A 14,395-nucleotide genomic window follows, 5' to 3' on the forward strand; every position below is an offset into this window, starting at 1 on the left:
AAATTGAGTTTGAAGCATGATGTTTGAAGTTCTAACAGGTTATCCAATTTGTGTACAGTGTGTTGTGAATGAAAATATTAAGCTCAGGAAATGGCAAGCACTAGAGATGTACATTTGGGATTTTTTCACATGGAATAGATAATTGAAACCAAGTAAATGAGTGAAAAGGCCAAAGAATGCATGAAAATAAAAGTCCCATAGATAGAACCTCGAGAATACTTACACTCATGGGCAGGAGGAACGTGGGCTAATAAAGGAGACTGAGAGGAAACCCCTAGAGAAACATGGAAATTTTATGACATAGTTGAAGCAAACAGGAAGAGAGAGATTCTACAATGCTAAATGACTCAAAGTGAGATTGAGGCATCTGAATGGTTAAAAGCCATTGGATTTTCTTATCAGAAGAACACTCAAAAGACCTTGAAGAAACTGGTGGTACAGCAGATGGGTGGTTATGGATGAAGGAATGGATCTAGTTTAGTGTCCTGGTATAAGATTTCTGAGCTGAGGATTCAGTGAGAAGGAAACAGAAGAATAAAGTGAATAAGAATATAACTGATAGAGGTCCAGAAGATGGCAGGAAGGGATAAAAATTGAGAGTAGAGTGGGATATGATTAGTCTATGAAGGAAAGTGTATTCCTCAAAATTCAAGAAAAGAGAAAAGAGGACAAGTGAAAGCTCAGATATGTCAAAGTGTTGGAGAAGATGCCAAATAGTACATGTCAGAGGCTTTCAATCTCAGTACAATACAAGCAGAAATCATATGAGAATGAAGGATTTAGATCTGGGGTTTTAAGCATATGAGTAAAAAAAAAAGAGTAACATTAGAACTTTATAAGGAACGTACACTTTGAAAAGTTTATTTAGCCTAGAAAAATGAAAGTAATCAGATTGTAAATTGATTGGAGTCATAGTACAATTCATTCCTTAGCTAAATTACATATTCCATTGTTGCTATATTTTATGATGTTTATAGAAATATTTTATATCTATTTCTAAAACTAATAGAGAAACTACCTAATTTCTTGGAGTAGTGGTGGTATTACTATAAGACAAGTAAAGAGATTTCCTTTTATCACAGTCTGCAACATAGTCAGGGATGTTTGAAATACATTAACTACTGCCTGACCAGCAAGTAAAGGGCTTTCTGTAGAGTGGCAGTTCTCCAAGTTTAGTGTGCATCAGAATTACTTGGAGGACTCACTAAAACACAGATGAATGAGTTTCACTCCCAGAGTTCTTGTGGAAGGGTCTAAGAATTCTCATTTCTAATAAATTCGTAGCTAATGCTGATGCTGGTGGTCTGGGGTGCTATAGCATATACAAAGCTAGTCATTCCACATCATGTAGGCTACGAACGAGAATATTTTCACTCAACCTGAATATTAAAGTAAATTGACAAACTAGAATTTGTAGATTATTAAAATACTACCATTACAATTAAAAAAACTGTCTATAATAGAGTTAATACATTCTAGAACATGTTTTATATCATTACCATTATCACTAGAAAATGGCCCCATGTGTACATGAAGTCAAAGATTTGCTACACTTGAAAGGAAAATTTACTCACACTTAAAATTTCTCTCCATCCCTTAATTCAGCCCTTGATTCTTGTATTTCAGTATAATATATGCCAGGCACTGTACTAGGTGCTTTGTTGTTGTTTGGTGCCATCGAGTCGGCTCCAATTCATAGAGACCCTGTGTACAACAGAAAGAAACACTGCCTGGTCCTGTGCCATCCTCACAATCGTTGCTATGCTTGAGCCCACTGTGTCAATCAATCTCATTGAGGGTCTTCCACTCTTATGCTGACCCTCTACTTTACCAAACATGATTTCCTTCTCCAGGGACTGGTCCCCCCGATCACATGTCCAAAATATGTGAGATGAAGTCTCTCCATCCTCAATTCTAAGGAGCATTCTGGATGTACTTCTTCCAAGACAGACCTGTTCATTCTTCTGGCAGTCCATGGTATATTCAATATTCTTCACCAACACCATAATTTGAAGGCATCAATTCTTCTTTGGTCTTTCTTATTCATTGTCCAGCTTTCACATGCATATGAGGTGACTGAAAATACCATGGCTTGGGTCAGGTGCACCTTAGTCTTCAAAGTGACATCTTTGCTTTTTAACACTTGAAAGAGGTCTTCTTCAGCAGATTTACCCAATGCAATACATCATTTGATTTTTCTTCACTGCGGCTTCCATGGGCATTGATTGTGGCTCTAAGTAAAGTGAAATACTTGACAACATCAATCTTTTCTCCATTTATCATGATGTTGCTTATTGGTCCTGTTTTGAGGATTTTTGTTCTCTTTATGTTGAGGTGTAATCTATATTGAAGCCTGTTAGTCTTTGATCTTCATCAGTAAGTGCATCAAGTCCTCTTTGCTTTCAGCAAGAAAGGTTGAGTCACCTGCATTACAGGATGTTAATGAGTCTTCCTCCAATTTGGTGCTGTGTTTTTCTTTATATAATCCAGTTTCTCAGATTATTTACTCAGCATGCAGATTGAATAAGTATTGTGAAAGGATACAACACTGACACATCTTTCCTGATTTTAAACCACTCAGTATCCCATTGTTCTAGTCTAACGACTACCTCTTTGTCTACATACAGGTTCCTCATGAGCACAGTTAAGTGTTCTGGAATTCCTATTCATCGCAAAATTATAGATAATTTGTTATGATCCACAGAGTCAAATGCCTTTGCATAGTTAATAAAACACAGGTAAACATCTTTCTGGTATTCTCTGCTTTCAGCCATGACCCATTTGACATCAGCAATGATACCCTTCATTCCATGTCCTCTTCTGAATCTGGCTTGAATTTCTAGCAGTTTCCTGTTGATGTACTGGGGCAATCGCATTGAAAATTTCAGCAAAATTTTACTTGTGTGTGATATTAATGATATTGTTCCATAATCTCCACATTCTGTTGGGTCGCTTTTCTTTGGAATGGGCACTCAGTTGGCCAGGTAGCCGTCTTACAAATTTCTTGGCACAGAAGAGTTAGCACTTCCAGCGCTGCATTCGTTTGTTGAAACATCTCATTTGGTATTCCATCAGTTCCTGGAGACTTGTTTTTTGCCAATGCCTTCAGTGCAGCTTGGACTTCTTCCTTCAGTACCATTCGATTCTTGATCATACACTGCCTCCTGAAATGACTGAACATTGATCAATTCTTTTCTGTACAGTGGCTCTGTGTATTTCCTTCCATCTTCTTTTGATGCTTCCTGTATTGTTCAATATTTTGCCCACAGAATCCTTCAAACTGAGGCTTGAATTTTTTCTTCAGTTCTTTCATCTTGAGAAATGCTGAGTGTATTCTTCCCTTTTGGTTTTCTAACTCCAGGTCTTTGCAGATTTCATTATCATACTTTACTTTGTTTTCTTGAGCTGCCCTTTGAAATCTTCTGTTCAACTTTTTACTTCGTCATTTCTTCCACTTGTTCTAGCTGCTCTATATTCAAGAGCAAGTTTCAGAGTCTCTTCTGACATCCATTTTGGTCTTTTCTTTCTTTCCTGTCTTTTTAATGACCATTTACTTTCTTCATGTATTATGCCCTTGATGTCATTTCATAACTTGTCTGGTCTTTGGTCATTAGTGTTCACTACATCAAATCTGTTCTCTAAATTCAGATGGGATATACCCAAGGTCATATTTTGGCTCTTGTGGGCTCATTTTAATTTTCTTCAGCTTCAACTTGAAGTTGCATATGAGCAATTCATGATCTGTTCTGTAGTCGGTTTCTGGCCTTGTTCTGACTGATGATATTGAGCTTCTCCATCATCTCTTTCCACATATGCAGTCAATTTGATTCCTTTGTATTCCATCTGGCAAGGTCCACGTGTATAGTCACTGTTTATGTTGTTAAAAAAGGTATCTGCAATGAATAAGTCTTCATTGCAAAATTTATCATTTAATCTCCGGCGTCGTTTCTATCACCAAGGCTGTATTTTCCAACTATCGATTGTTCTTCAGTGTTACCAACTTTGGCATTCCAATCACTGATAATTATCAATGCATCATTTTTGCATATTTGATCAATTTCAGACTGCAGAAGTTGGTAAAAATCTTCAGTTTCCTCATCTTTGTTCTTAGTGATTGGCATGAAAATTTGAATAATAGTCGTATTAACTGGTCATCCTTTAGGCATATGGATATATCCTAACACTGACAGCATTGTACTTCAGAATAGATCTTTAAATGTTCTTTTTGATGATGAATGCAACGCCATTCCTCTTCAATCTGTCATTCTTGGCATAGTAGACGATATGATTGTCTAATTTAAAATGGCCAATACCTATCCATTTCAGCTCATTAATGCCTAAGATTATCGGTCTTTATGTGTTCCATATTATTTCTGACTACTTCCAATTTTCCTAAGATTCATTCTTTGTACATTACACATTCCAATTATTAATGGATGTTTGCAGCTGTTTCTTCTCATTTTGAGTAGTGCCACATCAGTAAATGAAAGTCCCGAAAGCTTTACTTCATCCACGTCATTAAAATTGACTCTACTTTGAGGAGGCACTCTTTCCCGGTAATATTTTGAGTAACTTCGAACCTTAGGGGCTTATCTTCCAGTACTATATCAGATAATGTTCCACTGCTATTCATAAAGTTTTCACTGGCCAATTTTTTCAGAAGTAGACACCAAGTCCTTCTTCCTAGTCTGTCTCAGTCTGGAAATTCTACTGAAAGCTGTCTACCATGGGTGATCCTGCTGGTATTTGAAATACCAGTGGCATAGCTTCCAGCATCACAGCAACACACAAGCCACCACTGTACGACAACCTGACAGACAAGTGGTGGTCTAGGTGCTTTATATATACTTAATCCTCTTACACTTAATTCTTATAAAAACTCTATAAAGTAATTCATTTTATTAACTTCATTTACAGATGTGGAAACTAAGGTATAGAGAAGTTAAATAACTCATTGAGGGTCAGACAGAAGTAAACACTGAGTCTTTGTAGTTCCAGTATCACGGCTCTTAACTACTATCTATATTATAGTTCACGTTTCTACTAAACATTAAAGTGAAGCTTGAAGTTTCATAGCTCAGATACCTACCAGTTCCGAGAAACAGGACATGGTATCTACCATCAGCGGCATTTACTCGATCCACAGCTATCTTTGTGTACTTGTAGTCGGTGCCTATACGAACAATCAAAGGCCTTCTGTGGATTGGGTAGATGGAATTGTACATGAGAGGATGGTTCCGAATAAAAGTGACAACATCATCTGGGAACTCCTTGGTTGTTCGCATATTGGGTGTAAATGCTCCTCCTGGGCACTAAAAAATGTTTTAAGAAAACAAATTAATAAATTAAAATGGTTACCTTGTTTTAGTAATAATAAAAAAGCCTCTACACTTAAAAAAAAATACTTAGAAGCTCAACTTGTTTTAAGTGTTTTGCTTCCTATTGAGGGGAAAACAGTGTAACTAATGATTTTATTATCTTAGAAAATTAATATACAGTTTGTATAATTTGATCATTTGAATGAGGCTAAGCCCACTTATTTTACCCTATTTGTCTTCAGAGAGGGACAGACATCATTTTGTATATGACACAGCTTTCACCATTCTCATCTATACCTTTTATATTTCTTATTCCGTGCCAGATACCATTTTGTTTAAAAAACAAAACAAAGAAACAAAATTAAAAACTTGTGGACACAATCTAATGCTACTACTAGTGAAAATAAATTATTTTATCACTATTAATTCAATCAAAACCCTAATGTGCAGGAGTTTTATTTCATTTAATCTCCTCACTCCAAAAGAGGGACTTCTGAAGTTAAGAGTTTAGGTTTGAGGTAGTAAATTATATCTGATTTAATTCCCTTCTAGAATAGACTCCAGTGGCTTCTATTACCCTTACAATATAATACCGACAATTTTTACTACCGCCTACAAGCCCTTGGGTGGTGGCCTGAGCCTACTTCTCCCATAGTAGTTCTTGCTGTTCCTGAACACTCCAAGCATGCTTCCCCTCCAGGGGGCTGGCACTTGCTGGCCCCCGTCTGGACTCTTCTTCTCCAGACAGCCCCATGGCTTTCTCTATTACCACATTCAGTTCTCAGTTTAAAAGTTACCTCCTCAAAGGTGATGACACATATAAAAATAGCTTCCCTCTCCATCTCTACTCTTGTGTCTATCTCTGTATTCTGCTTTATTTTTCTTCACAGTCCTTGTCTACCTAACAAATATAAATACACATGTGACTATTATATAGTAGTCACTTGTATATTTGTCATCTGTTTCTCCTTCTAGAATGTAAGCTGTGTGTTCACCGTAACTGGGTCTATTTTGTTTATTGTTTTGTCCTCAGAGCTATAACAAAGTTGTCAAATAATGGCCATTCAGTAAACACATGTTGAATGAATAAATTATTCTATTAGATTTGGCCTGCAATTTTGGTGCATGGGCTGTATGATACTCAGTTGTGGCCAGAAGAGGAAAGATACAGAGCAGACAAGTAGCAGGCAGCAAGTAATAATGAGAGCTGAGAAAAGGACTGCCTGGGCAGATTCAGTAGTTTTGGAAAGAGAGCCAGACAAGGGCTCCTGAAGCCTTATGGAGAAGGTTCCATTTGTACAGTACCTGAGGCCAAACTCAAGGGTAGGCTGGGAATTGTGAAAGCTTGGAACTCAAGCTCAGTCATTACTAGGGCCGAAGAATTAAGATATATGAGCAAAGTTGCTGTATATAGTCTTTTAACACATACAAACACTGTTTGCCAAACCCTACTAAACCCCTCTCAATATTTGTACTTCTAGAAACAAAAACACTTCATCGTGTTTTTCTGGAAAAACATGGTACTCCTGTTCTAGTCTTTATTATCCTCTTTAGAGAAGTTTGGACTAAAAGAAAAGCAACAAAGCAAGCTTCTTGATCAACGGCAATAGACACAGCATTAGTGGTAAACAAAAACAATGGACCATGAGAAAATGGAAAGCATATGCTTTATTCAAAGGTGACAATGAATACTTATTTCCAACTAATTGCTCCTATGCAGGAATAGGGTGCAGCCAGATTTCAACAGAAGATAGAAATGTGGAAATGTATGTGAAATATGCCAAAATTTTAATGCTGATTCAATAAAAAAAAAGAAAAAACAACATCTCGGGCCAAAAGACATGGCAATCTCTGGGTTAAACACTTTCAATAGCTCTCCAACAGTGTTAATGCCTCTGGGTCAGTACTGCCAGGGCAACCTACAATTTCAAATAAGCCTCAGCAAATTACTAATTTGACCTCACTCATCTAGATGTGGACTGCATCATCCTGAATGCAATTTTTAGACTAAATGTGACCAATTAGCGTTACTCGCATTTTTATAGGACCAGTAAATACAGTTTTCTTTATAAAGAAAGGCACAAGGAGCAATTAAATGACTTCACCAAAGAGAGATAATGAGACAAGTAATAAAATGAAGCCTCTCATTCGTGCTGCCATTACTAGACTTTCATCTGGGGCTCATATGTTTTTCTTTTAAGAAAAAGCATTACATTTAAATATATGTGTTTATAAATTGCCCACAATGAAGACCAAATGAGGACAAAGAATTTGAGGGTGTTCTAAGTTGATGGATGCATTCCATACTTCTGCAAAGTATAGAATTACGGGTGTTTTCTACCTTCATTCTTCACACAAAGTGGAAAACACAAAGTGGCAAATACATCGCTCGCTGAGTGAAAACATGGAAAGAACAATGCATCGGCAATTTAAATAGATTCAGCCCTTCATAAAACACTATCAGTTATGGCTTCATTTGTAAGTTCTGGAAAGATCTAAAGTTTAGCATACATTACCAGACATTTCACATAATTTCCACTTAGTAATTATTTTGGTGTGTGACAGTCTTATTAAATTATCTGTGTCTAGTTTCTGAGTTTTACTAGGTAGTAATTAAAATTAGATAAAAATTATTTTCGGGTTGCTCAAAACTGTAGTAGCAAAAGTTCATCAATTTGTAGAAATAAAAAGGAATGTTAATAAATGAATAAGAAAACTGTTGGCTGAAAAACAACAACTAAAGAAAAAGTAAAAAAAAAAATGTCAGTGAATATAAACCAACTTATAGAAGAAAACAGGCCTTGTTTCAGGGTTTATAAATACAAAAGTAACTGGCACTTATGACCAACGGCATTTTTTACATTCTTTTTCAACCAGTGTTTTCTGCCACGTTGAGATGAGTTTTATAGACAGAGGATACTAGCAATTTGCTGTTTCCAATCAGTTAGGGTCCTATACTGTCTTATCTTTAATATGTTACCTAACTCTCCAAGATATGTAAACTTCTACAGTTACTTTTCTTGAATATGTCCTTTCTTCTTTGTGAAAGGTGAAAATCGGGGGTAGCAAAATAGGTGTAATAGATTCAAATAAGCAGTTTAATTCAATTGCTTGGTTGAATATGATACTTAAAGAATAAAATAAGCTTATGTTTTAAATTTCTAAACAATTTTAAATTATTCTTTCCTAGTTAAAAACAAAAATGATTTCAATTATAAGCATAATTTGGGCACACTGAAAAGGGCCTATTGATGTATGTATAGGAATCCAAGTATTCTCTTATTTTTTTCCTTATTGCAATCTCATAAATTATGATGTTTTTAAAATAAAAATTAATTTTAAAATATTATACATAATACAAGAGCAAAATATTCATAATGTTCAATTAATACCAAGAATATGTAAATATTTACAAAATGGGATAATTTATAGCCACCATACTTTTAATATATTTAACCCTATTAAACAAGGGTTGGCAAACTATGGTACGTGTGCCAAATCTGTCCCAAGTTCTGGTTTTGCATAGCCCATGAGTTAAGAACGGCTTTTACATTTCTAATGGTAACAATATCAACTTTAAATGAAAAAAAAATCAAAAGAATATAATATTTTGTGATACATGAAATTATTCCAGGCACTCACTTAAACATCTCACGACAAAAATGAATAAACACTGTCTCTGCCTTCAAGAACTCACAGTCCATTAAAAAGATTTAAAAAAAAAAAGGGATTTTTAAGATACGCTTAAAATAATATAAAATCATTAAAGAGGGATTTTAGCCCAAATTAACATCTGGCCATTGTGCATGGGAAAACTCACCCCTTTGGTAGGTCCATCCTAGCTGTTTCTCATAAGTGGAATGGGAAGAGCAATAGAGTTCTCTAAACACTTCTGAACACCTCTTTCCCTCCTAGGGAGACATCTTATTCCCAGACCCACGAGGCCAGAAAGCAACCAACAAGGCTGGCAGTAGATTGCTCTAGGAACTGGTAGAAAATTTCTCTTTCCTTTTTCTGATGAGTTTTAACTCTTCTCATATTGAGATGACCTGATCCAAAAGTGGGGTTTAGGATATAGGGTGGAAACAGGCTAAACAGATCTTCAAACTGCTTTGATTAAGGTTTAACTAAAGAGAAAAAAGAAATCTTCCAAGTATTATAATTTAACTAAGAGTTTAATACCGGAGTTTGGGACTTGAATCTTGGCTGATAACAAAGTGTTCTTAATTTTCTAGTTACCTGACATGAAAAATCTTCTCCCTCCCCAATAGATAATATAACCAAAAGATTGTATCATTAATAAGATCAAAACTGAAAATAAGCATGTTTTCTACATTTCCACGAAACAAACAAACAAAAAACCCATTTCCATAGAGTCAATTCCATAGGATTTCCAAGGAGCAGCTGGTGGATTTGAACTGCCAACCTTTTGGTTAGCAGTCATAGCTCTTAACCACTGTGCCACGAGGGCTCCACTTTCCCACTAAGGACCTCTAATCCCCTCTTCCTTTTCTTATATTTATGTAACAGCATAGAGAATGAATACGTTTGATCTTTTATATCCCTCATGGATTGTTGTTTTCTAGTGGAACTGATAAAATGTCCATGCAATAATTTAAATTCATAGCCATTTGGGACATTTGTTTTATATTTATAATGAACTTCTTGCTTAGAAATGAGCATCTTACTAATAAGAGTTTATTTTCAAAGCTGCAAAAGAATTCTTTTTGATAATAATAATTAATTCCTCCATTGATCCATGGTATAAACTTTGCAGATAAGGATACAGAATGAATGACAATTATGGTGACAAGGACAAAAATGGATTGCCCTTTGCAGATTTTCTCTATCGGCACTTAGCTCAGTGTAACACTGCCAAGTACAAATGAGATTAGCTTTTCCCTCATCTTGTGATATGTTAAAGCATGTGTATTGAATCTCAATTCATGTGCTCTCATAAAATAAAAGCCTTTGTCCATTAATTAGGCTTATGTCTCTTTCTTCAGAAGGCTAATTTTCCTCTGCAAACAGCCATTCAATAATCTCGGTTAAGCTTCCCTTTTAAGTGTTTATTGTTCCTCTGGTCCTATAGTTTTCTGTTCATCAAGCAGCTGTAAAAACTCCTTTTTTTTTTGTAGAGACATTTTAAGTGTTTTGATTGTTACAGTGTTGGGTGAAATGCTAGGAATAACATGAGCCATATGTTAAGGAAGTCAATCAGCAATTGTTGCCCTTATCTAATTTCTTTCCTATACTCTGGAATTCATAAGTATCTGTTGACCTCTGATGCCTCTAAATGTTCTCCTAATCCTCACATCCATTATACTAGTTTTCAGCATATATATTAATTCATATATTAATACATATGTCCATTCTTTGGACAACTTTTATTCAGAAAGCATTGTGATGTGACCAGTACGGGACGTAAGAATAAAAAGCTACTATTGGAAACCCTGGTGGCATAGTGGTTAAGAGCTGTGGCTGCTAACCAAAAGGTCGGCCGTTCAAATCCACCAGGTGCTCCTTGGAAACTCTATGGGGCAGTTCTACTCTACTCTATAGGGTCGCCATGAGTCAGAATCGACTTGACGGCACACAACAACAGCATTGTCTTGTAGATAAAAGTATTCTGCTAAGGAAAATGGACACATTCAAGGCAAAATAACAATTGAGCCATATAAGTAATGATTCAAGATGAATATAAAATAAATACCAGAGCTTGGTTCATAATCAGTGGACCCATATGCGTAAAAGCCAATAATTTTTAACAATTCAGAGCAGTGGCAAACTTAAGGCTAGCAGGGCCAGTGAAGATGTTTAGAGACAAGTAAACAAACTCTGGAGTATTCAGAAAACTGAAACTACAGTTCCTTTGCTATTGCTGAATCACAGATCCCCAAGTGGAGGAAAGAGACAAGCAGTGAGGCTGGATACAGACAGCAAGAAATAAATGCAAAACTAGTCAGAGAAGAGAGTGACTGGCATGGTCTTGACCTAACCCTTACAAGATGAGTGGTGTATGGATAAATAAAGAGGACTTAGTGGCGTTCCAGAATCTGGACTTGTTTTGAGCATTGTTCTTGTAAACATGAGATACTGATCTCGTGTTTAAACCCTTGGTATTCTAGGCTTTTTATTTGAACCTCAAAGAATTATGTAGTTGAGAACATGTGTTTATGTACAAGCTGGGCTTCATCTTCCTTACAGTAATTGCCTACCAGAGCCTTCTGTGCCAGCCTTGTTATCCGATGCAGAGCTTCCAAGCCTCACTAATTTCTATCTTTGCACTATAGTGTTTGCTTCACCCTTTGCCTGAAACACCCTCCCTTACCCTAGTTATCCACATCCAACTGTCCTCTGAGGCCAGCTCAATCTCACCTTTTAGATCTCTTCATAAACACTGTTGTCCCACTATGATCCCTCTTCTCTGACTTCAGTGATATTGTCTGTATTAGTCACACACTTTGAATAATGATGTGAGACATTGTATAATTAACTTTTCATGTCTGTATGATTTATGTGTTCAATTTTAGTGTAAGCTTTCCTAACTGAATGTTTTCAAACATCTGAAAATGAATAAAAAAATACTTCTAACATGAGAGCAACTCAAAGACATACGCAACCAACAAAAGTGCCAGCAAGGAACTCCTTTCTTCCTTGCCACCACTATGTGGATCATGAGTTTGCTGGGTTCCTTTGCTGCTTCAAGTACCAGACCTGTTCAAAGCACAATGACTGAAGCAGATGGTTCTGCTCCAATTATAAATAGATATTAAAACTGAATACTCTTATTAGGTTCTGCTTAAACAGGATAGTATATACAAACACAATCTCCTGCAAAAGCTTTGTACACATTGCAATGGAACAATGTAATATCTTCGCTTGGCCACAGAGAGAGTCTGCAGTTTTTGGCTGCCCTTTGCAACATACCAAAGGTGTCTTGTTTCTTCCACAAACTTGAATTACTTATGGAAAAACATGACACAATTGGCAGGCTTCTTCCTGCTAATTTGAGCTTGCTGGTTGGGACTGTTTGCTAACACAGCTATCAACTCTGCTTTAAAAGAAGTGCCTACAGGGCACATTAGAGCGACAGTATAAGATTTCTGCCACTGTTATTTCTTTAAGAAGAGTTACATATTTATGGGGTTGACCCGGCAACTAGACTACTGTGTGGGGAAAAAAAGTTTGACAGTCACAGTTGATCCTTCATTGGGAGGACTTCAGAGGCAACATTCTTAACCCTTGAGAAGATAGAAAGCTTTGGGTGACTTGGCTGCTGATCTTCTGGCTACATGAGCAGGATATTAATCCCTGGGAGCCCAGGGAAGAGACAGTCACTGGCCACTCTGAGTCCGAGAGCTGACTTCATGGTGTGTTGCTCGGTGCAGGGTGGAGGGACCAAATCTTCAAGGAGGTACACTTTTCCAAGAGGAGTTCCAGAGGTCACTCCCCGACCCTGACTCTTTTACTCCCCAAGGATCACTCATCTGACAATTCTTTTTTTATTTAAAGGAGCTGCTCTGGTCTCAGCACCAGATGTTAAGAAACCACATTATAGAACTATGTCTCAAGTAGTGACTACTCCCTTTTTTCAGAGTCTGCTCCAGATGTGTGTCACTAAGCTCTGGCTTATTCCATAATGCTTTAGAACAGGACAAATACTTACTTTTGGAAGCTCAGAAATGGTAGAAAGTGGGACTGTTAGCAGAATTTTCTAATTTAGCATTGGTTTATTTTATTTTACTAAAAAAATGTTTCTCTATGCCCACACTTTATATACAGTATTTCCTACTATACACAAGTGGTTTTCTCATTGTAATTCTCAGAGTCCTATGCTTCTGTTAAGGTGACTTATGACCTGTTGTGAGGGTGAAAGCCTGATGAGGGGTGGGGCCACTTTTTCAGGAAAAAAAAAAATGCCTGATTTGCAGCATATGACAATTTCCATGGTGTAAATATTACCACCAGGGCTAATTTCAAGCTACCACTGTGATGCCATTGGGTTGGGAAGAGATGCACACAATTTGCTCTTCCAACCTGGTGGCAAGCTGGTTCCAGCACACACTGCATAAGGCTATGAGACCTTGAACCCTGACTCAACCAGAATGACTCTCTTTTATCAGTTTATTTATCTGAGGGGTTTCTCTTAAGGTTCTATTTGGGGGAAAATGGAATTTTGCTGCTATAAAGAGTTTACGCCTCAATTGCTCCTGCACAAATCAGAATAACTGATGAAAGCATACGCAATTACAACCAATTCTTAATTGTCTGTACTAAGATGAAGCTATGACTAGGTCAACTACAAATAGCAAGCAATTCTCAAAAATATGACTGATCTGGGAGTTCCGGCAAAATGGCGCTCTAGGCAGAAGCACCACGCCGTCCCTCCACAGCAAAGAGCTGAAAAACTAAGCCGAACAGAGAACACAAAAATCCTGAAACCCTAAAACATCAAATGAAGAGATAGAGAGCTCAGCCAAGCACCAAATGGAGTGAGAAAACTGACAGAGAACGGAGAGCGGGGAGAGATTCATGCAGAGGTCCCCTACCAGCTAACGCAGCGTGGATTTGCCATCTTGGACTCCTATCGGAGACCAGCAAACAGGGGTGCAAGAAAACAGCCTCACGGAGCGTCCAGCAGGAGACAGAATAACCGGTAGTTTGTGGTGTGCGCTTACCCACCCCCCACCCCTCTTCGCCCCTGCTCGGCCTTCTCTGCTTCCCGCCGCCACTGTCTCTTGACCGGGAAGTGCCGGCTGCTTGGATTCCACACACCCAAGCGGGTGGCTCTCTGGGTGCCATTTGTTGGCTGCCGGTGTTGCTTTTTTCCGCTTCTTTTGATTTCTTCCTTGCCTCTGGCCATCTCCCCCTCCTTTCGCTTGAGTGCCTCACTCCGTGCACCATCTTTGCTTCTTCCTGAGGGGCTGCAGAGCGCCAGCAATTTGTGATACACGCTTTCCCACTCTCTACACTTCTTCACCCATACTCGGCCCCCTCCACTTCACGCAGACACAGCCTCTTGTCTAGAAATACCAGCCCACATTAGCTGGCTCTCTGAGTGCCATTTGTTGGCT

General features: G+C 37.6%; 1 protein-coding gene across 2 annotated transcripts in view; it reads right to left on the minus strand.

Moving 5' to 3' along the window:
- Nucleotides 1-14,395, minus strand: part of SEMA3C (semaphorin 3C) — a 194,911-nt gene that overhangs the window by 40,988 nt on the left and 139,528 nt on the right. For both annotated transcript variants that reach the window (XM_004381469.1, XM_023736040.1), the window contains one exon: nt 5,090-5,312. In XM_004381469.1, coding sequence (XP_004381526.1) covers nt 5,090-5,312 — 223 coding nt within the window. The remainder of the gene's footprint in view (nt 1-5,089; nt 5,313-14,395) is intronic.

Source organism: Trichechus manatus, unplaced genomic scaffold, assembly GCF_000243295.1.
Source record: "Trichechus manatus latirostris isolate Lorelei unplaced genomic scaffold, TriManLat1.0 scaffold00085, whole genome shotgun sequence".
Lineage (NCBI taxonomy): Eukaryota > Metazoa > Chordata > Mammalia > Sirenia > Trichechidae > Trichechus > Trichechus manatus.